Raw genomic sequence first — 24,926 nt, 5'->3', positions numbered from 1 at the left:
TTCTAGTGACCTGGACCCCTTTGGGTCATTGTAAGGATCACTGGGACTCAGACTCCAGCTGCAGCCAGGGTAGCAGTTTGAAGGTACTTTCCCTGAGGGAAGTTAATGGTGGGGGTCCAGGGAGACCACTTGAGCTTTCATCCCAATCCTACCTATCGCAGGCAGGTGATCCTGGGCACCTTTTATCCACTATCTATGCTCCAATTTCCTCATTTGTGAAAGAAGGTGAGGAATAGCAGTCCCTTATGATTGTGAAGATTTAGTTAAAATAAGGCTATGAAATTCACATAGCACATAGTAAATGCAACGTTAGCGATCATCATTGAACTCAGAAAACCCAGGCTCCCATCAGGGTTCCGTTGTTTAGCAACTGACCATGGGCAAGTCCCTGTCCCTCTGTCCTTCCTGCATCCCTCTTGTGCTTCAGTTTCTTTTCTGAAATGGAGTTCTGGTTTCTCCTTCCGGGAAGGAGAGAACATGGGCCAGGCAGCAGTGATGAAGGTGGAAGTGGGTTGCATTTTGCCAGTTGCTGTGCACATGGATAATGTTTTTATTTTGAACCTGTTTGCATTCTTATAAAGGATGGATGATAATTTCTTAATGTGCTTAAGGGAATACACCGAGCTGTACCTGTCCAGCAGGTGAGGCCCCAAACTGCAAAATGAGTAGCTGTCTCTGAGGCCATGTGGCTGCCTTCAGGGTCATGGGTTTGGGTGGCACCGGAGGAAGAGCTCTTAGGCTGTCTGCAGCCCTCTCTCTGGAGCAGTGTGGCTCAGGAGATCATGAAACTGGGAACATGCCCTGCACTATCTCTGCAGGCCTCTTAGGCCCACCTTCTTAGCTTCCTGCTTAACCTGGGGCTGTCAGGGAAGAAGTAGGGGACTGCAAAAAGTAAACTAAATTGCAGTAGCAAACTTTCCTGGCCACAGAGTAGAGTGGAGGGCTGGGGCCAGGGCATCCTGCCCAGCATCTACTGGTGTCAGCAGTGCAGCAATCACGTCCGGGTCTGTGAGTTCTGAAGGTCGAACTTGCATTCATCTCTGCTACTATTCCTCTCTGTCTCCTCTGCATGCACTACACCTTGGCCAGATAACCAGGAGGCGCTGGGTAAGAGCTTTACGCCCTGGGTAGGTCACCTGTGTATGCCTCCATCAGGCATAGCAGAAGTGGCAGTCCCAGCCCTTTCTGACCTTTTTTACAAAGGGCAACCAGATGGCCCTGAGAAGGTAAGCTCAGGGCAGCACTGCCTGGGATGCTCAGGTGACAGCAGAGACAGCCTGGCTTCCAGGGAGTCATCTGGGGTCATCTGGTTGTCTGGTGGTGAGGTCCTAGCTACCGCTGGACATGGGGCTCTGATCCTGCTGCCCCTGAACGGGGTTTTGGGGACACAGAATGCTCCCTCTTTTCTACTTGAGGAAGGGGACTTCCTAATTATATCCCCCTTTGCTCACATGGAAATGAGTTTGGATTTTCTGAGCGCACACCAGCTGGCTGGGAGGAGGCAGCCCAGAAGGCTGCTGGCTGGGGAAGAGAGGAGAAAGGAGAGGGAGGGGAGGGAGCCAGGCCAAGATGAAAAATTCCCAGTGTTCTCACAAGCAGAGCAGTAATGGGGCGCTGCGTGCTCCCCGCACATCGTTACTGGTTTTCCAGCCCCAGCACGCAGGGAAAGCACCTTGCTCAACGGGTAGTCTCCGGAGGGAGCTGTGTCCCCCAGGCAAACTCGACCCCCAAAAACCAGGACTCCCGGGCCACAGCGAGGTCGCCCTGTGTTAGAGCCTCTCTATGCCCGAAAAGTCCGCCTGACTTCCAGGCCCTGTCTTTATGGGGTCGGGGAGTGGAACCGAGGCTCGGGCTGCTGGGGACCGAGGGCGCTTGTTCGCAGCCAGGTTCCCTCCGTGGAGTTGCTCGAGAGCGAGCGGCAAAGGGTCCTCTCCGCCGGCCACCCCCACCTTTCGCGCTTCGGACACCCAGCCAAACCTAGAGGGCAGCGAGGGACTGGGGGCGACGGACTGCGGACGACAGACTAGGGGCCAGGGACCAGGGACCAGGGACCAGGGACCGGGGACGGGGGACGGGGGCGGGGCGGGGCGGGGTCAGGCGTCGGCTCCGCCCCCGGCGCTCGGCTCAGCCTGCGGCCGGGCGCTGGCTCAGTCTCGACTGCTGCCGCTGTCGCTTCGGGCTGCGGGATGACGCCTCCTCCCGGACGTGCAGCCCCCAGCGCACCGCGCTCCCGCGTCTCCAGCCCGCCGGCCGGGTGCGGGCTCCTGCTGCGGCTTGTGCTGCAGCTGTGCGCGGCGGCCACCGCCGCCCAGGGCCATCCAAAGAGCGGACCCCGCATCTCCGCCATCTGGAGAGGTAGGCGGCGCCGGGGCCGGGGGCGCGGGTGGGCGCCGCGTAGGGCGGGCGAGTGCGCGGCGCGGAGCGGAGTGCGCGGCGCTGCGGTGCCGGCCCCGGGCGGGCCAGGGCGCGCGCTCCGTGAGGAGCCCGCTCTCCTGCAGGTGCGGGCGCGGGGCCGCGCCGGCCAAGTCGCTCTAAGTGTGCGGAGCCGCAGCGCTGGCCGGTGCGGGCCCCTCACGCCCGGCCGCCCTTTGCTCGGCGCTGGGGTTTTACGCGCAGGACCCTCCCAGTCTAGGTCCGGGGTCTCCTCCTCCCGGGCTGCGGGCTTCGCATGCTGCGGGGCTCGGGTTGGGTCGGCAAAGGGGGTGCAGACCCGCCGCCGCCGCCGCTGCGCTCGGGCTGCGGGAACAAAGACCCCGCCGCCCGCACCTGCCCCCGCCCCGGCCCGAAGCGCGGGCCCCACATGGGGGTGGGCGCCCTGCGGCGAGCCGGGGCGAGAGCGGGAGGGGTCGCGGGGCGCCTAGTCCGTGTCTCTGCAGTGCCGGGACCGGCCGCTTCCCCCTCGCCTGCACGTGGCAGTTGTCAGCGGTAATCGCGCTAGTGAGGGGGCAGTGCTCCTTGGGTGGGGCCAGGCCGTCGGGACCCCAGGCGGCGGGTCCAGGGTGGGGGTGCAGCCTTTAGACCTTAGTGCACAGGAGAACCTGGGCGACAGCGTCTTCCCCAGGGGCACCACAGTTTTGACCTCAGGTACAATGGGACAGAGACTGGCTAGGCAGGGGTTTGAGGTTCTCCGCCTCTAGGGACCGAGTTTCCCTCCCCTGCATTAGCACACAATTGCCGTTCCCCGCCCCCAAGCGACTGGGCTCAGTCCCCAAATTTGGTGTCTCCGCAGACCCTCTCTGGTGGGGGCCAGAGACTCACAGCGGGGGCTAGGGTTCTTGTCCGGTCTGGCCGTCCTGTCCCTTTGATGCCTCTGGCGATTTGTACAGCGCCCCAGGCGCTCTTCGGAGGCTAAGCTTTATCTGGGGCAGGTATTCTTAGCAGAGGAGGAAAAAACCCACAGAGGAGATAGTGGCCAGGACTGCTGCAGCAGCAGTGAAGGAATGTGACTCGCCCAAGGTCACTGAGCAGGATGCGCTCACTATGCAGGTTGGGGCTCCAATCTGCCCTGGACCAGCCTTAGCAGGGGTGCGGAGAGGGTCAGGATTTAAATGCTACTCTAGCCTTAGATGGTGCTGTGGTCTCCCCCGTTTTGCTGCCTGGCTGGGAGTTCCAGGTGGAATGGAGGTGTCTGCTCATGATGGGCACCAGCACACTCCCAGTCATGCCAGCTGTGGCCCAGGCTTCCTCTGGGACCCTGAAGGAGCAAAGGGGCATGTCTTTTTGGTTCTTTGCCTAATCCCTAGTCTTCTCTTGACCCCCTCAATGCACTTTTTTTTTCTTTTTTTTTGAGGCAGGGTCTCTATGCAGTTCAGGCTGGCCTTGAGCTCACTTTATAGCTCAGGTTGGTCTCAAACTCACAATGATCCTCCTGCTTCAGCCTCCCGGGATTACAGACGTGAGCCACCACGCCCGACACCCCACGTACTTAATGAACAAACACACGTATCTTCATCCAAATCACTTAGTCCCCACCCTGAAGCTATTCAAAGCTGCTTTCAGCCCTCCTGCCCACTTTTCCAAGCTCCCTATCCACTCTGTGCCTGCCTTTCCCAGCCCAAGTTCACTGTGCTGACACACAGTCATGGTCTCTGCTTGGTAAAGAACTGTTGACCCCTTTTAGGCTGGGGTTCACCTGCCACTGGCCAGTCTTTTTTATTTTTATTTTTTCTTGTACTGACGATCGATCGAATGCAGGGCCTCGAGAATGCTAGGCAAGCACTCTACCCCTGAGCTGCTGCGCCAGCCCTTTTTTATTTTATTTTGAGACAGTCACTTACTAGTTACCCAGGCTGGCTTTGAACTTGTAATCCTTCTGCCTCACTATTCTGCGTATTTTGCACGTGCCATTATGCCAGACTTCACTCACTAATCTTATCCAAGGACAGTCTGTAGTCTCCTTTACCAGTGCCAGGTGCCCTACTGGCCAGACAGGCCTCGCCATTCACCTGCTCCCCAGGACCACCAGCTGGTGGCAGTGTGCCCAGGCTGACAGCTGCCTCCTGTCTCCTGTGGGGTGACACATGGTAGTTGGACAGGACTGGGTTTGGGTAGGGCAGCTCTAGGAGTAGAGCAAGAGGGGACCTTTCTATACTTGCTGTAAATTTGGAGCCCTACCAGTCAGTGGATGGATTTGGTGGTCTCCAAGAATGATTAGGTTGGGGATGGTGATTGTTCCAGAGCCCACCTGTTCTTTGTTTGCCTTTTATTTTTTGGTTTGATGAAACAGTGTCTTGTCTTGCCATGTTGTCCAGGTTGGCTTTTTTTTGGTACCAGGGATCGAACTCAGGACCTCGAACTTGCCCAGCAGGTGCTTGTGCCAGTGAGCTAAATCCCCGGCCTTCCAGGTTGGTTTTGAACTTATAATGTAGCCCAGATTGCTTAAATTTTCAGCAGTCTTCCTGTCTCAGCCTCTGAAGGTGTGCACCACCACATCTGGTTGCAGAGCTATTTCTACAAAAGGCATAATGAAATTTTAGTTTTGAGGGAGGACAGATACAGGGACTGGAATGGTTATGGATTTTTTTTTCTGCTGCTTGAACCCCAAGCCTTAGGGAAGAATTAGAGTGGGTGTGTGTGTTGGGGTGGGGGAGAGTTCTAGGTGGGTTCCATCCTACAGTTGGAGATGTTGCTGCCTTTGCAGTCTGATGAAGATCTGGTGCAGAGCAGCCTGGGCTAGGGGAGGGAGGTGCCGCCTAGACCTGCTGGGTGTCCTTGGGCTGTGGACCTGGCATTGACTTGAGCACTTGCCTGAGCAGGACAGGCTCTGGAGGTTGTTCCCCAGGCAGTGCTGCTGACACAGGGGTCCATCATGGATGTGCATGTGTGGCCCTGAGCTCTCCCCTCCAGCAGGGGCATCAGGAGTGGCAGGGAGTGGATTGCAGCTGAGGGCAGAGGTTGACAGGAGGTTGGCATGATTTCTTGAGCTGTGTACTGCTCCCTCAGAGGTTGGGGGAGATGCAAAAACCCAGGGTGGTCCTGACCCAAAAGGTCAGAGGTGAGCATAGTTAGTCTGGGCTCCAGTTTCTACCTGTCCAGCAGGTTCTCTTTGGTCCAATTAAACAACAGGATGTTATTGTTGACATAGCTGGAGAGCCATTATAGGGCTGTTCCCCAGGGCTGTTGTCACCTCCTCCAGGGGATGAGGTCACAGCTGGGGCCCCCCAAGCATCAGGATTTCCAGTGGAAATCCTTACCCTCTCTGGGACTTAGATGTATTCATCACCTTGAAGGTGAACTTCCCCAGCTGAACTATGTGGGGAGGGGCAGTCCCAAAAGAAAGGAGGAATTTCCTAAGATGGAATTGGTGTGTGATGATGTCACTGGAACTTTCTGTCAAACTCTGTGATTGTTTTATCCTGGGCAGTAAAGATTGTGAGTGCAGTGGTGTTGAAATGGTCCCTGGACCCTGCCCAGATGACCCCATGGGTGATTTGGTTTCAGCTCTGGCTTAATTTCTTTGCCTTACCTGAGCCTCAGTTTCCCCAAATACCCAAAGAGGTTGGGTTTAGGGGCTTGCTTGTTTCTGAGTCAAGGTACCTCAGGATTTCTGCTTCTCTGAATTGGGAAGGACTGGACTGATGTCATTCAGATATTAGCAGCAGATTTGAGTAATCGAAACCTGGAAGTTCAGGGGAAAACCTTGAGTTTTGTGTTTTACTTGTTCTCTTTTGTTTTGTTTTGAGACAGGATCTAGCTATGTGGCCTCAGCTGGTCTTGAACTCAAAGCAGTCCTCCTGCCTCAGTTTCCAGAGTGCTGGGATCATAGACAGGCACCACCACCACACCCAGCTTGTATTCTTACTTCATAGGTCAAGGCTGAAAATCAGTTGGAGGAAGTGTCTTGTTGGCTGGTGGACATAGTCAGTCTGCCAATACTTTCTTTTTTTGTTTTTAAAAAAATTTTTTGGGGGGCTGGGGATTTAGCTCAGCGGCATAAGCGCCTGCCTTGCAAGCAGGCAGTCTTGAGTTCGATCCCCGGTATCGATAAAAAGGAAAAAAGACAAAAAAAAAATTTTTTTTAAAAAATAACATTTCACTGTGTGGTTTAGGCTGGCCTCAAATGCACAGTGATCTTCCTGCCTCAGCCTCCCAAGAGTTTCTGCCAATATTTTCTGGGGTCAACATTGTGCTGGTTCTGGGCCTGAACCTGGGGACTCAGTAGTAAGAAACCAGATGAGTGGGGACCCTATGGAGGGAGATGAGCTAAACTTACAGGTGTGGTGGTCTTGTAAGGACCTGAAGGGATCAAGCGGGTCCCCTTTCCAGTCTGCTAGTCAGAGAGCTTCCTGGATGAAGTGGCAGCCAGGTGGCAGGAGTAGGAGTTGGCTGGGAGAGGGAAGAGACAGGGGGAAGCACCCTGTTTGACAGGATGTCAGGTCCCAAAACATGCAACGAGAATGTAGGAAGGAGACAAGCCATGTGAGTCTCCAGAGGGAGGTGGCACCTGGGGCCAGGAGGACATCTGAGCCCAGCAGTGGGGAGGATGCTATCTACCTGGAGTAGGACGTGGCAAGCAGGGACGGTCTCTCCAGTGCTGGCAATGCTAGGACCTCCACAGCCCCCTGTAGGAAGTTGAGGCTGAGCCCAGGGAGACAAGGGCGTTCCCCTGGAGTTCTCAGATGAGGAGGCCTGTCCTGAGCCCCAACTCCTCATACTTTTCTTCTGCAGAGACTCTGCATTTGGGGAGGAGCCCACCTCATTCCTGCACGCTGTCTGCTATAGTGTGCAGTGGATGCCCTTCCTCTGACCAGCTTCCGCTTCTAGGATCCTTGGTTCCCTTTTGAGGGGATCAGATCGCTGCCTGAAGGTGGGCCCCTAAGCACTTGGGAGACACTGGGGAAGCTCAGCGCATCTCTCTGATGAGGGCCATGCCAGGCAGGATGTGGGTTCAGCCCAGGAGACAGGGTCCACAGGCAGCATGGGACAGTACTGGGAGTGGGTAGTCCTGGAGTTGGTAGCTGGGGCTCTCTTTCACCCAGTGCCGTTGTGTCACAAGAGACTGACTACACTTCCCTAACCTTTGCTCACAGCCCTCAGCTGAAAGGGTTCTGCTTATTTTGGTTTCCTTTTTTAGCCAGGTCTGGCTGTCCCAGAAGCCTGCTCGTTTCCAGGCTTTGGGGAAGAGATAGTCCCTGCCCTGCCCTGGCTCTGCTGGGAGGGCTAATCTTAGCCACGTATGTGACCAGCTGACCTGGCCCCAAGAAAACAAATAGTGCAGAAACAGAGGATCTAGCCTGTGAGACGGGTGGCTTCCCAATCCCTTTTTCCACCAGACCTTGGCCTTGTGTCCCTCCTCGAATAAAGCACCTCTTCTGTCCTTTTGTGTCAATACTCGGCATTTACCAGGGTCATCCTCAGGGCATCCCAGGGCAACCCAATGATGCCTTGGCCACCTTCATTCCACTGGCCTTCCCTACCTCAGGGCTGTGTCATCTGCCTACATCTGGCTCTCATCCTCCTCTGTCCCAGAGTCCCCTGGGCTCTGTCTCAGTTACTGAGGAAGCTTTGTGGGTGACCTCAGACCACACAGTCTGACGTATGGAACTTAGGATGTCAGGAGAGAAATGTCAGAGATCAGCTCAGCCCACTGCTACAGTCCCCAGATGGCAAAACTGAGGCCAGGAGATGATGACAGCCTGCTGCTGGCACCAGCTCTTGGCCTGTCCTAGCTGTCTGTGAGGGACATTTTCTCTTTAGAACACCTCTCCTTGGGATGGCTGGACCCATGTCCCCAGGTCAGGTCGATCTGTATCACGGCTTTGGCTAATCTGGGTTTAACCATCACGGCAGCTCGGGATTAGGCTGATCCTGCTGTGCCTCATACACCCTGTTTCTAATCAGAGCCTTGGGCCTTGGGCCAGCATCTCTGGGGGGACCCCCTTATCCCCGTGAATACGTGTGCATTCAGCTTCTCTAGGGAACAGTGGGAGAAGCCCTGGTTTACCCTTGAGGAGCCCCCAGGTGCCTCTGCTGTGATGGAACTGAATCCCCTGGGAGGTCAAGATTAACCCATAGGAATAGTGCAGGACTGTGTCAGAGGGGAAGGCAGGCAAGGTGTGGATGTGAGCTGGCACAGTCGGGGAGGCTTGCTGGGGGAGGAAAGAAGATGGTTGGAGTGGAGGTCATGCTGCCCCGCTAAGTCATCAGAGCTGTCCCTGCTTTCCCAGCTTTGCACTAGAGACCCTTCGGGACTCCACAGCTCTGGTGAAATCTCGTCAGACAGTGGGGTCCAAGAGGAGTCTGTGTGTGCCAGATGGCGGATGGCACAGGGCTGGACGGGATGGGGTAATGAGGACTGACACATCCCAGAGTACTTCCTGGAATAGAGGATCTAGGCTGCGCCTTTAAGGGTGGGGAGACCCATGTGCGGGAGAGAAGGAACAAGGGAAGCTAAAAAACAGGCACGAGCCATGACGGGTACAGAGGGCTGAGGTGGTCTTGATCACCCTGTCTGTGCAGTTGGGCCTTACTGGGATGTGCAGTTGGGAGCCATAGTGGGTTCTTGAGCTGAGGAGGTAGGGGTGGAGGTGAATGTTTTGGCTGGGGATGCTGAGTGGGAGCCCAGGGGATGTGCAGTAAGACAGAGCCTTGCTTATCCCTGTGGTCAGTTCCAGAAAACAGTGTTTTCCAGTGGAGACAGATGTGGGATACTTAGCTTTCTAATTAGTCATACTGGCCAGCACTCCAGGCCATGACCCCAAGCTGTACCCCTAGATTCCTGCTGCCTGTGGGCCTACACAACCAAACTTGCTTATACACATGCCTTAGGGTGTCACGGGTGGAAATCAGGACTTTTTTGGTCAAGTGAGCCTTCTCCTTTGTATGGGAGGGACTGGCCTGGAACTCCCACATGCCTACCCTGGAGTATATCATTCTAAGAGCTGAACTGCTTTTGTGTCACTTTTTGTTCCACTTATCGCCTGTGTTACTGTCCTCTGTCATTGGGGGTGATAAGAGACCGTACCACATAGGAGTCCAGTGGATATCCAAAATCACTGGCAATAGTGCCTGACACCAAGAAAATGTTTTGTAAGGGTTGAGGTAGCCCGTAGTCCTCCTCATCTTCTTCCTCCTTTGGCATCTGTGGAATGTGGCCTGATAGCCTGGCCCCTGCCAGCTCTCCCGAGTGGGCAGTGCTGGCCAGCTGCCCTCATGCAGTCCCCCTGCTGGCCTGTCTAAGGCCAGGCCTAGGAACCTTCTGCTTCACAGCAGTCTCCCACCTGGCTCCCTCTCTTTGCATGGGGCGGTGTAGCCATCCTCTGACCTCTTCCCGACCTCTGTATTTCTGCTCGTTCTGTGCTTTGAAGAGGACATCAGGTGACCTTGGGCTTGCTTTGGGGCTTTTGGAACCTGCTGGGCTGGAGAACGGGTGGAAGTCAGACAGGACATGCTGCTGGCCCTGGGCTTCCTGCTTCCTGGGCTTGAGCTCAGAGCCTCCTCATTCCAGCTGGGCTCTGTTCCAACCTCCCCTCCCCATCCAGGCCCTGGAACCCAATTCAGCTCCCTCAAAACTTACTTCCCCTGCTCCCCAAGATTTTGCCCCTGCTGATCCTCCCACCAGCCAGGTTTTTGGGTCCTTTGAGCACAGTGAGGGTGTGCAGAGTCCACTAGGCCTTTGGAAGAACCTTCCAAAGGTGGCTGCCCCGCTAAGTCATCAGAGCTGTCTTCCAAGCTGTGGCTTGGAAGAACCTTCATCTTCCTCTCTGTAAAATGAGGGTGCAGACCCAGAATTTAGGGGCTCATTCAGGTGGTGGATGAGGATGTCAGTTTTTACTGCCCTTACTTCCAGAAAGCTCAGACTTCCCCAGCACGTACAAACGCACTTTCTTAGAAAGGATCATGAATTCACCCTTGAGTGTTTTATGATTTGTTCTAAGAATCATAGTGGATCATAAAACCCAGCCTCTCAGTGTGCATCACAGCCAGCCTGTTGTCCAGCTGCCAAAGGGAGCTGGGGGCTTCTCGGAACCCCTTATGCCCTGCTCTCCCTCCCACTCATGACCGACCTTGCTCCCACTCCACCCAGCACGCAGCCTGCTGTCCCATGATGATAAACAGGTGGACCTCTCATTCCTTCATGGGCAGAGCACCACCTCAGGGCCCTGACCTTACCAGGCAGTTATTGGAACCTGGCCCTGCCAGGATGCTGATAATGACCATGCCCTATCCTTCATACCAGGCAGTGCCACCCTGGAGGTGGCTTCTCAGGCCTTCTATCCGGGCCATATCAGGAGAGGCAGAGCTGATGAAACCCTTTGCTTCTATCGCCTACTGCCAGCGGAAGTTTCTTTTCACCCCAATGCAGCACCATCATTAATCATGCCTCTGGGTTTGAGTTGAGTGCTTGGGGGGGGGGGAAGACGACACCCTGGGGGATCAGGGCTTACTTAGAAGGTGGGTGGGCGGGTGATTCCCCTCTGTTGTCAGGTTGTGCCTTGGCACTTAGCAAAAAAGGGAGAGATGACACAGGGAAGCAGAGAGGCCAATCAGAGGTTTAAGGAGTCCAGGCTGAGGTCCTGGAGAGATGCAGTGTGATGAGCACCAGAAACCCTGGGCCATCCTTGCTAGGTGCCCTTGGGCCAGTGACACAGCTTCCCTGGCCTGTGATCGTCCACAGCTGGGTGACCATTCCCTCTATCATGTCCCTTCACGCTCTCTGCCAAGCGTGAGGAGGATGGGCTGGTTACTCCAGATGAGGCACAGCTATGGAAGAGGCTCCTGCTCCATGGGGCTAGGTCTTTGGCATGAGGCTTGGCCCTGTTGGCTTGGCAGCCTAGAGCAGGCGTTTCCTGTTGAGAGGCTCACATTCCTGCCATTCTTCCATTTTCAAAGGCTCACTGAAGTTGGCAGTCAAGGCTCATGAGTTCAGTGGGTCAGGCTGGAAGGTTGTCCCGCCAGATCAGACCTCAGGGACCAGTCCTTGCTTGGGGACAGAAGCCCTCATCTACCCTCCTCACACTGCCCTCTTTCACAAGCAGGGAGACTAGGGATGGCAGGTACCAGATTGCAGTAGCACCCAGGGTGAATAAGCAGAGGGTGGACTCTACCAGGTGGGCCTGCTTTTGGAAAACCCACCCTGCAGAGGTCCACGTGGGCCACCACCAGCTGGCTCCAGGGCAGTGACAGAAGAGAACTAGGGCCTGATTCTGTTTGTCTGGACCAGAATCCAGCAGGCATCCCAGCTGAGGAGCTATGTCCACAGCCAGGGTGTCCTTTTGACCCCCATATCTGGAACAGCTGGGCTGGCCAGGTCTTGTGGGGATCCAGGGTCCTGTGGAGTCTAGGTGTGCAGCCCCCACCCCCTGCCCCCCTGTCCTGTGTGTCTCTAGCAAAGGTGGGATTGGCTTGGAATCAAACGGGGTGAGGATGGGTTTTCTTGTGCCTGGCCCAGCCGTGTCGTCTCTGTGTGTCCCTAGCTAGCCCCCTCCCCTCCTGAACCCCTGGTTATTCCGGGAGCTTTTAGCTACCACTTAGTCAGCCACTAATGCGTCAGGCCGGGGAGTGAGGGGGGAGACACGGTGCCAGACGGTGCTCCTTTTAGACATGCAGGGGGAGCCGGGAGGTGGGGGTGCTGGCTGGGGGAGGCTTTCCCACTGCAGGCCCTGCTTGTAGGGAGCAAGCAGGGGGTAGATAGTGGGCAGCAGGTCACTGTGTCCTTGGGCAGGCAGCACCTCCCCTCCTCCTCTCCAAGATTCTGCTGGGCTACAGTGTGTGGCCTGTGTCCTCAGAACTTGCCATACACCCACTTTTCCACCTTTGCCCGGGCTGTTTCACCTGCCTGCAGTTTGTCCCATCCCAGCTTTGTCTTCTTCCCCACCCCTCTAAGGTCGTGAGGCAGTGAAGAGAAAGCTGCCTTGGCCTGAGTCTTTGTGGGATGGTCCCCAGCCACGTGCAGCCCCTGCCTGGGTAGATCCTTGAAGGCCACCTCTTCCCCTGCCCCTGCATTGATCCCATGGGGCCACGGGTCCTGACCATGATGGCTTGGGGCTGCTCCCTTCACTTCCAGGCAGCCCTCCTGCCCCTCTGCCCCCAGCCCCAGAGCCTGCTGACCTGAACAAAGCTCCCTTTCATGTATTCATCGTGTTGCTGCCGCTCTGACACTTCCCGGGCACAATCAGGCCCTTTGAGGGCCTCAGGCAGTGTAGGAGCCGGGCTGGAGCTAGGGTAGAGAATGGGCCAAGATCTTGTCCTGGGTCTGAGTTGGTGCCACCCCCCACTCATATGGATCTCCAGGCACCGAGTTGGGAGAGCCAGAGACCTGGGGGTCATGGGAGGTGATGATCTTGGGCTCCGGTCTGTGGCCCATTGTAGCCAGCCAGGCAGCGGGGGTTTTGGGGGTTCAGCTTGGGAATGTCCTCCCCATCCTGTCTTCAGCAGATGCTTATGGGCTGCCTGGGGCTCTCTACTTTACTTAGGGAGTGGCGTGAGCTTTCTGTGGCATAGCTGTCTTAGGCCTCAGACCAGATTCCTGGGTAGGGCCAGGTCTCCTTATCAGACCTTGCTTTCCAGCATCTGGCCTGACTCCTCAGATGCTACTGTTCTCCTCCCATTAACAGACCTGAAAGTCCCACTTCTGGGCTCTCTCCAGGTAGCCTCTGAGTTGCCTCCTTTCCCAGTGGATAGAACAGTGGGCTGGCCTTGCCTGGTCTGCCCCCGGGCTGGGGTTGTGGGTTTGGTGCAGGTGGAAGGGGCTTACATGGCCTGAGGGCCGAGGCTTTTCTCCCTGGCGTCTCAGGCCCTAGCCCAGCAACTCCAAATATAGCATCTCCAGATGGAGCTGTATATCTTCTCTTGGCCACTAGGCTGGCCGTGGCGGAAGGAGGAGTTGTATGGATGTCTGGCTGTGCTGTGGGTGAGAGGAGAGCCCTGGGAGCTTGACTCAGCTGACTCAGAGGATCATGTATCTGCAGGCCGCTGACCCCAGCACTCCTGTTATACCCCACCTGCGAGGTGGCTGGATCAGGAAAGCAGCAGAGACCTGCCAGCATTCTGCACCTGCACTGTGCCAGCAGCTTGGGGCTGGTGGGAGGGGAGGAGGACTTGAGGACAAGGATCTCTGGGCACTTCTTTGTGGCTGCCCATCTTGACATCTCCCCTCTCACGCTCCTGAGAACTAAGGCTGGATGAGCCGATTTACCCTGTCTGGTAGTGTGACCTTGTGCTAGGCTAGACCCAAGTGTCCTTCATTTCCTCCTTTATACACTGAGCCAGGCCAAAGCAGAGGTGCAGAGTGAGCTCATGTCCACCTCTGGGCTCGGCTTGCCGTCACTGGGATGCCTGTTAAGGGGAGGGAATGGAGATGGCGGTCGTGGAGTGGTCTAGCAGTCCCCTTCCCTTGTCACATGTAGGATCAGTAGGAAAGGTGCACATGGCAGCCAGAGGCATCGGGGACAGACTTGAGAAGTGGTTGATTTTTTTCTGTTTGGGCTGCAGCGCATCCTGCTTGGGTGTTGCTGCCAAGCTTATTGTCCCAGAGCTTCCTGCAGCTGAGAAAACAGTGGTCAGACTACGTTCCTGGGTGAGGTGAGAGGTGGGAGGATGGCGGCTATGACTGATTCCTGGGGGCACGGCCACAGGCTGTCCCATCCTTGTAATTTAGTCCTCCCCACCCAAGATTTAGTCCAGGACAAGTTTAACAATGTCACCAGAGACAGACAACTTCTCCCTGGAGGCAGTGGCTGCGGTATCTTTTTTGGGCAAAATTGTCCCCATCAGCTTTTCTGCTGTAAGGCCCAGGCTGTGGAAGTCCCAAAATTTCCAGAGGAGAGCGAGCTGATCCTCATCCCCAAGAGGGCTGGCATCAAAGCGGGTGAAGCCAGCAAGAGTCTGGCTCTAGGGACCTGAGCATAGGCCTAGCTATCTGCTTGCTCCCCTGTGCCCTTGGGCTGCTCCCTTGACCTCTGTCTTCCCAGCTGTGAAATGGGAGAATGACTAGTGCCCATTAAGGGACTTCCTGAAAGAGGGTTTGGGGCTCAGGGAAGTGGTTCCTGAGCATCTGGATGCTAAGGGAGTGTTAGAAGCCCCTCTACTTGCTGAAGGGTCCAGGTGGCTCTGGCTGCTTTTGCTGTCTTGGGTCATGAGAGCCGCTTTCAGGGTAGAGCAGATGGGCACTGGTCCTCCTGTAGAGCTTGAGGGACAGATGTGTCCTCTTAAGAGGTTCCCAAGCCCTCCCCTTCCCTTAAGTCCCCTCCCCTATTGTCAGGGAGGGAGAGGCTCCTGGGGAGGGGCCATGGCTCTGGGTGAGCACTGCTGGTTGCTGATTGCACCAGGAGCTCATTGGCTCTGAGTCTCCCCACCTTGTCTCTGAGGTCTCCCAGTGCCTTGAGCTCTGGGCACTAATTAGCAGCAGGTGCTGGTGTGCCCGGAGTCTCAACTTTCCACTCATTGCCTCCCCCTCAGGCCGCACAGGGCAGGACCGGCTGGACTTTGGCCAGGCCGAGCCACACACAGTGCTTTTCCATGAGCCTGGGAGCCCCTCCGTCTGGGTGGGTGGACGAGGCAAGGTCTACCACTTTGTCTTCCCCGAGGGCAAGAACGCATCTGTGCACACGGTAAGCTGGCCCCTGTGTCCTTCCCTTCCCACCTCTCCTCTCCCTACTCTGGCCATGGTGAACAGCTTCAGGGAATAGGAAGGGACCAGTATCTCTTCCCAAAGTGGACTCTCTGCCTCCATATCCCCACTAATGGTTCCTGGGGGAAGCTCTTTAAAAGAACTAGAGCACAGAGTCAGGGTGACGTGGAGAAAACTGGAAATACACACACCTGGCTGGGTGGGAAGCTCCGAAGGGAAGCCTGGCTGGAAGTTGGGCTCCAAAACCCATGGCTGTTTCCTAAGACTGAGCAGCCTGTGTGATCTCAGGAAATTTGTTTGCCTTCTTGGAACCCTGTTGCTCTTCTGGAGAATGAGAATAATGGTGGCTGCACGCCAGGCATGTCCTGAGGCTGCATGGACCGCATGTAGGGGGACCTTGCCCACACGTAGTGGATTAATGCTTTTCCCCTCCCCTAGGTGAGCATCAGTTCCACGAAGGGATCTTGTGTGGATAAGCAGGTAAGTTTGAGGAGCGAGTGCAGAAGGGGTGGGGAATGGGAGGTGACCCTGAAAATCTAGGGTGTAAATGTTGCTACTGTTGGCACCCCGGTAGGGTCCTTCCTGCTGGCCTTTGTTTTTGTTTGTTTTTTTTTGAGACAGACTCTATGTAGCTGAGGCCAGCCTTGAATTCACAGTGATCCTCCTGCCTCAGCCTCCCAGATGCTGGGATTACAAGTCTCCACCACCTTGCACAGCTTTGGTGGCTTCTGTCTGAGGGAATGCAGGCAGCTGCATCCTCTGGGTGCAGCTCAAGACTGAGTGTCCCAGCCTGTCTCCTTCCCTTTTTGACAAACTAGCATGACTGCGAGAACTACATCACGCTCCTGGAGAGACGGAGTGAGGGGCTGCTGGCATGTGGCACCAATGCCCGGCGGCCTAGCTGCTGGAACCTGGTGAGAAAGGCCTTGCCCACATGCCTGGTCAGCTCCCCTCTCTTGGGTGGGGAGTTTGAGGCTGGCCTCCCCTTTGGGCTGGCAGGATCCCTGGTGATATACAGTCCTGGGGACAGTGGCTATGGAACTGTGTGCCCATCTGACCCCCTTGGGCTCCCTCAGGTGAATAACACTGTGGTGCCACTTGGTGAGATGAGAGGCTATGCCCCCTTCAGCCCGGATGAGAACTCCTTGGTTCTGTTTGAAGGTAGGGCAGCTCTCCAGCAGGGACTCCAGGGATGAGTTGGTGGGCTCCCTAGCCAGTGGCTGGCTGGGAGGAACACCCAGGGGGTGTCTGCCCTCACATATAACCCTCTGCCCCCATGTCCCCAGGGGATGAGGTATACTCCACCATCCGGAAGCAGGAATACAATGGGAAGATCCCCCGGTTCCGCCGCATCCAAGGCGAGAGTGAGCTGTACACCAGTGATACTGTCATGCAGAGTGAGTTGGCTCTGGCCTGGCTGTGGGTGGACAGGGGTGTGGACACCCAGGGTGAGGCTGGGTAGGGTCCTGTTATTTCCTGGGAAGGCCACCCTGGGACCACCCAGGAACTTGGGAGTTCTATGCAGGCCTGAGCAGCTAGCATGAGGAGTACAGGTATGAGAACAGAGGAACCTGCATACAGAGGCAGGTAGGCCTGGCACATGCTGGGGACAGATGCAGAGGAGGCCTGGACACGGAGAGGTTGGAGCCCCTGCTCCTGCAGGCAGCCCACCCCCCTCCTCATTAAGGCTCTTCCAATTAGGCAGAAGTGACATGGGGCTCCCTATGGACCTTCCCCCAGTCTCCAGGCATGAAGTCATTGCTCTTGGGCCCATGACATCTTTGTGGGAGGAGGGCCAACTGGTGTGGGGTGTGATTGCTGAGTCCCTGGCCCCTTGGGTGTGCAGGGCCTCAACTCCAAGTTTGTGCCAGGCCTGTTTTGCCCAGAGTAGGGGGGTTGCTGCACACATGCTCCCCAGCCTCATACCCCTGTGTCCCTACAGACCCACAGTTCATCAAGGCCACCATCGTGCACCAAGACCAGGCCTATGATGACAAGATCTACTACTTCTTCCGGGAGGACAATCCTGACAAGAATCCTGAGTCTCCTCTCAATGTGTCCCGTGTTGCCCAGCTGTGCAGGGTGAGTGGCTGTGTGGGTGAGTGTGCATCTGTGCACATGTCGCTGAGTGTGTGAGGATGAATGAGTGTGTGTACAGGTGTGAGTGAGTCTGTATCTAGGACCATGGGAATGGGTGTGTGTGCACAGCGTCCATGCATGCATGGTGTGGGTAAAGATGTTGAGATTGTGTGTGAATGTAAGTGCATGTGTGTATAACCACATTTACACAATATATGTCCCACTTGTGTGAAGGTGCTGTGTGTAGGTATGCAAGTGTGCAATGTGTTTGCACTAGTGTGTTCCACTTATATGAATAGGTTGTGCCATGTAGATAACAGTGTGTTTACACGAGTGTATCTTTCTTGTCTGAATATCTTGTGCCAGCTCTGAGTACAAGTGTGTAACCATGTGCTTAGATAAGTGTGTTCTGCTTGTATGAATACACTGCATGAGTGTGCAGGTGTGTAACAGCATGTTTACACAGGTCTGTTTTGCTTGTATGCACATGCTTGCTGTGTGGATGTGTGTTCCACTTGTATGGGTACACTGTGTGTGCCATGTGAATATGCAGGTCTATTTACCTAAGTTCGTTTGTGTTACATAAGTTCAAACTGCCATGTGTGTGCAAGTGTGTAACACCTGTTTGTATGGATGTGGTTTGTATGAACATACTGTGCCATGTGAGTGTGCACTCGTGTGTTTTGTATTGTTTTGTTTTTGAGACAGGCTCTCACTAAGCAGTTCAGGCTGGTCTTGAACTTACTTTGTATCCCAGGCTGGTTTCGAACATGCAGTGATCCTCCTGCTTCAGCTTCCCGAATGCTGGGAATCCAGACATGCACCACTATGCCTAGCTGACTTGTGTGTTTACATAGTTGTTTTGCTTGTGCGACTATGCTGTGCTATGTGAGTATGCAAGTGTGTATCAGTGTGTTTATGCAGGCATGTTCTGCTTATATGAGTATACTGTGTTACATGTGAGTGTGCATACATGTGAGTGGCAGGTGTGTGTCAGTATCTGCATCAAAGCTGCAGTACCACTGTGGGTCCTGTGCCCCAGGCCTGCCAGGCAACCTGACCTGGAAACCAGCCTGCGTGTGGCCCAGTGCCATCGTTCCCTGGTGGTTCCTGGCCTCCCTGGCAGCTGCTCTCCTCCTCAGCAGCCTGGAGACCGTGTTCCTGGGAGAGGCCTCAGACTTGGGATGGCCCAGGCAAGTGCTCAGGGACCTCCTCTGTCTCTCCCTTCTAGGGGGATCAGGGTGGTGAGAGCTCCCTGTCGGTCTCCAAGTGGAACACCTTCCTGAAAGCCATGCTGGTGTGTAGCGATGCCGCCACCAACAAGAACTTCAACCGGCTACAGGACGTCTTCCTGCTTCCTGACCCCAGTGGCGACTGGAGGGACACTAGGGTTTATGGCGTTTTCTCCAACCCCTGGTGAGTGACCCGTCCTGGGGCTGGCACTGGCACTGGTCCTGGGCTCTGCTGAGGGCAGGGCTGATGTGGCATGGTGAGGGATGGCAGGCCCGGGACACGGGTATTGCCGGGTGCAGGGTGGGGGCCGTCCATGCAGCATATGTTCTGCTGTGTTTCTGAGCCTGCCTGTGTGGTTAGATGGGCACATGCTGTGTGCATACTCATCACATGTGTGTTTGGACCTGTTACGGGCCCTAGGACAGACTGCCGGGCCTCTTCAGAGATTGCTGGGTGCGGGGTGCCATCACACCTGCTCAGCACTGCCTGCGCCCGATAATTTACACTTCATAATCATCCTTATTGATTGAAAACATGGCAGACAGAAGTACTCAAAAATGGGGGAGGGGTTCTGGGGGGCTGGCAGTGAAGTGGGAAAGCCAGGACCTTGCACTGTGGCTCCTGTGTAGGAAGGGGACAATGGTCTGGCCTCCTCTGGCCCTGGCACCTCACAGCCTGTGTCCAGAGGGGCTGGAGAACCGCCAAGCTCATTTTGGGACTCCTCTTAACTCTGTAGTGCTCTGGTATAACAACACAGCTATGGTTTTAGACTGTAGCAGAGAGCAGTAAGGTTGAACTTGCCTCCCTCCCTCTCTCCTCTTTTCCTCCTTTCTTCTACCCCTCCTTCCTCAGTGGTGTTCAAGCATGCTGTGCCAGGCCCTGGGCTTGGCTGCAAGGATAGTCCTGGCTCTCTGAGCTCATGGGCCAGGATGGTGGTAGTACCCTGTGTGACATGGGCCCTGGAGTTAGGAGGTGATCTCTGTCCCCACAGGAACTACTCTGCTGTCTGTGTGTATTCTCTTGGTGACATTGATAGGGTCTTCCGTACCTCCTCCCTCAAGGGCTACCACGCAGCCCTTCCCAACCCTCGACCTGGCAAGGTGAGTGGCAGCACTGCAGTGCCCAGGCCCTAGCCCTCCACACCTGCATCTCCAGCTGCCCACTGATCGGGCCTGCTCTCCTCACCAGTGCCTCCCAAACCAGAAGCCCATACCCACGGAGACCTTCCAGGTGGCCGACAGTCACCCTGAGGTGGCCCAGAGGGTGGAGCCCATGGGACCTCTGAAGACGCCATTGTTCCATTCTAAGTACCACTACCAGAAAGTGGTCGTTCACCGCATGCAAGCCAGACAGGAGGAGACTTTCCATGTGCTTTACCTAACCACAGGTGAGGGGCTAGCCAGGGACCCCCCAGCCCAGCTTGCTCTGTAAAAACAGATACAAGAGCGTAAAGAGTAACACTGATGGGGCTGGGGATTTAGCTCAGCGGCATAAGTGCCTGCCTTGCAAGCAGGCAGTCGTGAGTTCGATCCCCACTACTGATAAAAAGGAAAAAGAAAAAAAAAAAAAAAAAAAAGAGTAACACTGGTAACATTTGCTCGCATCTCGGTATGCAGAAGAAGTGAGTGGCGAGAGCCATCAGGACTAGTGTGCATGGATGTGGAAGATCAGATAGATAGTTAGGGAGTGCTTCCTGGAGGTGGTGAGAGCGGAAGAGAGAGGAAGGCAGCCCAGGAGGGGAGAACATGCATAGGGACCGGAGGCGGAAATGTGGGGAGTCAGAGCAAAGCCAGGTGCAGCTTTGGCTGACTCAGGGAGAAGGAGTGGGAAGGGATATGGAGAGCCAGGAAGAAGGGCTCAGCCGTGGGCCTCCTGGAGCCTCTGCCAGGCAGCGGAGACCCACGCACCCTCTGCCTGACTTTGGGATGGTGCAGGTGAGAGGAGACATTTGAGGTGTTGGTAGGACATGTTCCCAGAGGATCAGGACTGCCTTTGCTGCTGGGAAGAGAGGGCAGTGGTGCAGTGTCTAGGAGATGCCAGGCATTCTGGAAAGTCAGTGGCATGGACGAACTGCGTAAGCTGATTTTGTGGCAGCTTCCAGATCCAGGCTGTGGCCAATGGGCATCCTGGGAGTGGGCTTGGAGGTCACTGGGGGCTGGGGGCTGAAAAGGGCCATTGTCACTTCCTGCCACTGCTTCAGCTTGGGGTTGCTCGGCTATAGTGACTGGATAGAAAGCTGGGACCCCAGGGCCATTATTTGGCTTTTGGGAGCTTCTGGGAGAATTTCCCACAGTGGAGTGCCTGGCCTCTGGGTCCTGAAACTGCACCTTTTAACCCTCCATCTGTTGTGGCTGCACTGTCAGGCCCCTGTCCTTGCTTTGCCCCAGCAAGGGCTGGCCTAGCTGTTGTGGCTGGCAGGGGAGCAGAGGAGAAGAGGTCACACGATGCAGGATAGGATAGCGGCTCTTGTAACAGAAAAGTTTGTGGCTCTGTTCCTGAGAGGTTGTTTTGAAGGAGGTGCAGGGCACACACTTGTATGTGTGTGTGCATGTGGCAGGTGCACATGCAGGCAACTGAGCTGGGGCTTGTCAAGTTCAAGGAGCCCTGGGCCACATCTCCGAGTCTGCAGGTGGGAGTCACAGACCCATAGAGGAACCATCCCAGGCAGGCAATCATCTGACTGCTTTTTTGGGGCAGGTGATGCCCTGGGAAATGGGGAGGGAGGGAAAGAGGGAAGGAAGCTTTCTTAAAACTGGGACAGCAGGTGAGGTGGGATTAAGAGGACCAGGGGTCAGGATGCCCATTGGTCTCTAAGAGGGGCCAGCAGAGAGAGTGTTGACCTAGCAGGCAACCTGCTTTTGTGACCTTGGAAGCTCCTTTATGGAATCTAAGATTCTTTTCAGATCTAAGATTTTATAAAAATTAAAATATCTCTGAAGACCAACTGCGACATGGAGTCCTGGATTGGATCCTGGAACAAAGGAAGGACATGAGTGGAAAAACCCCTGAAATCTCAATGAAGTCTGTAGCTTAGTGAATAGTAACGTACCAATGTCAATTGCTCAGTTGTGACAAAAGTACTGTGGTTATGTAAGGCGGTCACATTAGGGGAAGCTGGGGAAGGCAAGACAGGAACTCTTTGTACTATATTTGCAACTTTTCTAGACGTCTAAAATTATTCTAAAATAAAAAATTAGTTAAAGAAAATATATATTGTAGAAGAATCTAGGAGGTAGGGTGGTTGTGAAAGAAGCCAAAGAGGTTCTGACAGGGCCTGGCTCCATCTTGGTCTGGGTTCTTCCCCAGCTACGTGACCTTGAGCAGCTGCCTGGTTTGGCTGAGCCTCCCTTATCTGCAAAGTGGGGAGGATGGTGCCTGGGGCTGTGCGTGCAGCCTCAGGCACACAAGGGCCCTATCTGGCGAGCCGTGGGGCCTTGCTGGACCTGCCCTCGGGCTGCAGTCCTCCCTATACATACTGTCATACTCACCCTACTTTGTGCAGTCCTGTGACCCTGGCCTGAGTCCCAACCACTTACCCATCCCCACCCTGCATCTTTCCTGAGTGGCCCCACCTGGAGGAGGCTGCCGCCTACTGACCCTCTGCCCACTGCCGACTGCCCACAGATAGGGGCACCATCCACAAGGTGGTGGAGTCAGGGGAACAAGAGCACAGCATCGCCTTCAACATCATGGAGATCCAGCCCTTCCACCGTGCCGCTGCCATCCAGGGCATCTCTCTGGATGCTGAGCGGGTGAGCCCTCCCACCTGTCCCACGGGGCTTCCCAACAGGCCACTAAGGGCAGGGCTACTTTGCATGCAATTTGCATACCCCTACAAGAGCCTCTGGGTCCCAGGGCCTGCAAGGCTAAGGGATGTCATGGCTGGGGGAGTGAGAAGCCAGTATACAGGCCCCAGTCTGACCCAAGTCTTCCTCTTTCCAGTGGAAACTTTATGTGACCTCACAGTGGGAAGTGAGCCAGGTGCCCCTGGACCTGTGTGACGTCTATGGTGGGGGATGCCATGGCTGCCTCATGTCCCGAGACCCCTACTGCGGCTGGGACCAGGACCGTTGTGTGTCCATCTACAGTAGCCCACGGTACCTTGGCCAGGATCCCTGTCCCTGGGGAAGGACAGGCATAGGAGTTGGGGGGGGGGTGGACGGCTGCAGGAGGTATCTCGACGGGCTGCTCTGGCCAGACCCGCATCTCTGCTGATACTGGGGCAGGGTGAGGACGGGCAGGGCTCAGGCTGCAGCCTGAGCCTCTCTCCTCCTTCCCACCCCAGGTCAGTGCTGCAATCCATTAATCCAGATGAGCCACATAAAGAGTGTCCCAATCCTAAACCAGGTACCTGATCCGGCCCTGCCTGCAGGCCATGGGCGGGTAAAGCCACACCATGATCATCCCATCTCTGGGAGGCCTGGCCTCGCCTTGGGCCACAGGCACAAGGAACCAGACTGTGTTCTGCCCAGGGAGCCCCATGGTGTGGTGGGAGGGTCCCTGTGTTCATTTGGGGGCTCAGTGTGGGGTAACCCTGGTCTTTCCTCATGGCTACTCCTACTCCACCAGATGAGGCCCCACTGCAGAAGGTTTCCCTGGCTCGGAACTCTCGATACTACCTGAGCTGCCCCATAGAGTCACGTCATGCCACCTATTCTTGGCGCCATGAGGAAAATGTGGAGCAGAGTTGTGAGCCTGGGCACCAGAGTCCCAACTGCATCCTGTTCATCGAGAACCTCACGGCCCGCCAGTATGGCCACTACCGCTGTGAGGCCCAAGAGGGCTCCTACCTCCGAGAGACCCAGCACTGGGAGTTGCTGCCTGAGGACCGAGCACTGGCCGAGCACTTGCTGGGCGGAGCCTGCGTCCTGGCCACCTCCTGGCTGGGGGTCCTGCTCACACTTGCGCTGGGCCTGCTGGTCCACTAGGGGCACCAGAGAAGCCCAGAACACAGAGCCAGCTGGCCCCTGGAGCTCCGTGCCCAGTGTACCTTCCAGGGGACCAAATAACCCAATGGGGGACAAAAGGCCCGGAGATGTCCAGCCGCGGGCGGCTGCTAGGTCCCAGGTGGGTGGGAGGTACTGATGGTGAAGCTGGGGCATCCATGAACAAGACTCCATCTTCTGGAGAATGTTTTCCAAAAACTCCTCATGCTGGACTCAATGCAGTGATGTCCACTGCCTCAGACCCCATGGGTCCTGGAAAGGGAGCTAAGGCCCTGAACCTGAACCTTGGGGCTGAGGCTGGGTCCTCCTGGACTCTGTACACACAGCCTCCTTCCTGCCTGCCCTCCCCACAGCCAGAGGGCTTGGTGCCCTGGCTGGCCCTGCTCTGCACTCCCTCACCACTGTCGGGGGTCTCCCGGACAGCCGCCTTGCATGTTTATCGAAGGATGTTTGCTTTCCGGACGGGAGGACGGGAAAAGCTCTATGTTAGGCTTATTTCATGTATAGCTACTTCCGACTGCATCTGTATGAAAATACCAAAACTACATGCTGGGGGGGGAGAGGGAGGGACCAGGAAGGGTGGGGATGGGGCTGACCCCCCGTCTACAGCTCCCTGGGGTGGGATGCGAGGGCAGGGAAGGACAGGCATGGGTTTGCAGACAGTGGCATGAGCTGGCTCTGCCCAGGGAGCCCAGTCTGGGGGCAAGAACCCCCAGGATGGGGGTACTGATGGGAGGGGGTGGGCAAGGATCTTGAGATGGGGGAATATGAAGGAAAAAACAGCCCTAGGTTCACCAAGTTCATTCAGAGGGAAGAGCCGGGCCCTTAGGAGGAGGTTCTAGGACTCTGCCCTTGGCGTTGGGGGTCGGGGGGCAGGGGGACTCCTCCCTTCCCCTCAGCCCCCTTCCCCAGGGGCTGTGCTTCCATGCTCCTAGCCTCCTACCTTCAGCTCAGGACAAGTCCTAACTTAGGCTAAACTGTGAAACTTCCTGTGGGGGTCCTGCCCCCGTCCATGGATTTCAGCAAAGAGCTGGGCCCTCTTCCAGCATGTCTGGGGCAGGGCCTGGGGCCGGTGGCCTTCCAGCTTCCGCCCCTGCCTCTCTACTCAATGCACTTTAATAATGTAACATACTACTAATAAACAAGCTATTTATTTATCTGTGCCTGTTCCTTGCCTGCAAAGCCATCCTCATTGCAAGGGTGAGAGGTTCAAATTTATCACTCAGCAGACCTCTTTTCCTTGGTACAACTCGTGGTGGCTCTGAGCATCTCAACTAATGAAAGGATGGGCATCCGAAGCGACACTGTCAGCAGTGTGTTGTCTGCCCAAGCCTAGAGGGCAGGTGGGAGGAGGTGGTGGTTAGGCCCTGTTCAGTAGATGGAGGTCAGGACTAGGGAATCACTCTGGGATGGAGGAGGGAGATACAGGGGCAGTGTAGAGGGGGATCCCAGATGTCCTCTAGAGACCACCACTCCCATTTTCTCTGCTTGCCTTTGTTCCCTTTCTTTGTCCCTTGGCTCTGGTGGCAGGAACTCATGCCTGGGAGTCAGTGAGGAGGCTGTCCTAAAGGTTGGTGCTAAAGGGAATGTGTCACAGA

General features: G+C 55.8%; 1 protein-coding gene across 1 annotated transcript; it reads left to right on the top strand.

Moving 5' to 3' along the window:
* Positions 1-2,142: 2,142 nt before the first annotated feature.
* Sema7a (semaphorin 7A (JohnMiltonHagen blood group)) lies at positions 2,143-24,485 on the top strand. Its single transcript, XM_063243571.1, has 14 exons — positions 2,143-2,355; positions 14,899-15,050; positions 15,509-15,550; positions 15,889-15,984; positions 16,147-16,231; positions 16,357-16,467; positions 17,013-17,152; positions 18,381-18,565; positions 19,374-19,482; positions 19,571-19,769; positions 22,007-22,134; positions 22,325-22,479; positions 22,668-22,729; positions 22,952-24,485. Exons 1-14 carry the CDS (start codon positions 2,187-2,189, stop codon positions 23,308-23,310), a joined length of 1,992 nt encoding a protein of 663 aa, XP_063099641.1. The 5' UTR covers positions 2,143-2,186; the 3' UTR covers positions 23,311-24,485.
* The last annotated feature ends 441 nt before the right edge of the window (positions 24,486-24,926 follow it).

The sequence above is a fragment of the Cavia porcellus genome, unplaced genomic scaffold, assembly GCF_034190915.1.
Source record: "Cavia porcellus strain 051 isolate PalLab524CR breed Dunkin Hartley unplaced genomic scaffold, mCavPor4.1 scaffold_38, whole genome shotgun sequence".
NCBI lineage: Eukaryota > Metazoa > Chordata > Mammalia > Rodentia > Caviidae > Cavia > Cavia porcellus.
Note: the sequence above shows the minus strand (reverse complement) of the source record. Positions and strands in the feature narration are given on the sequence as shown.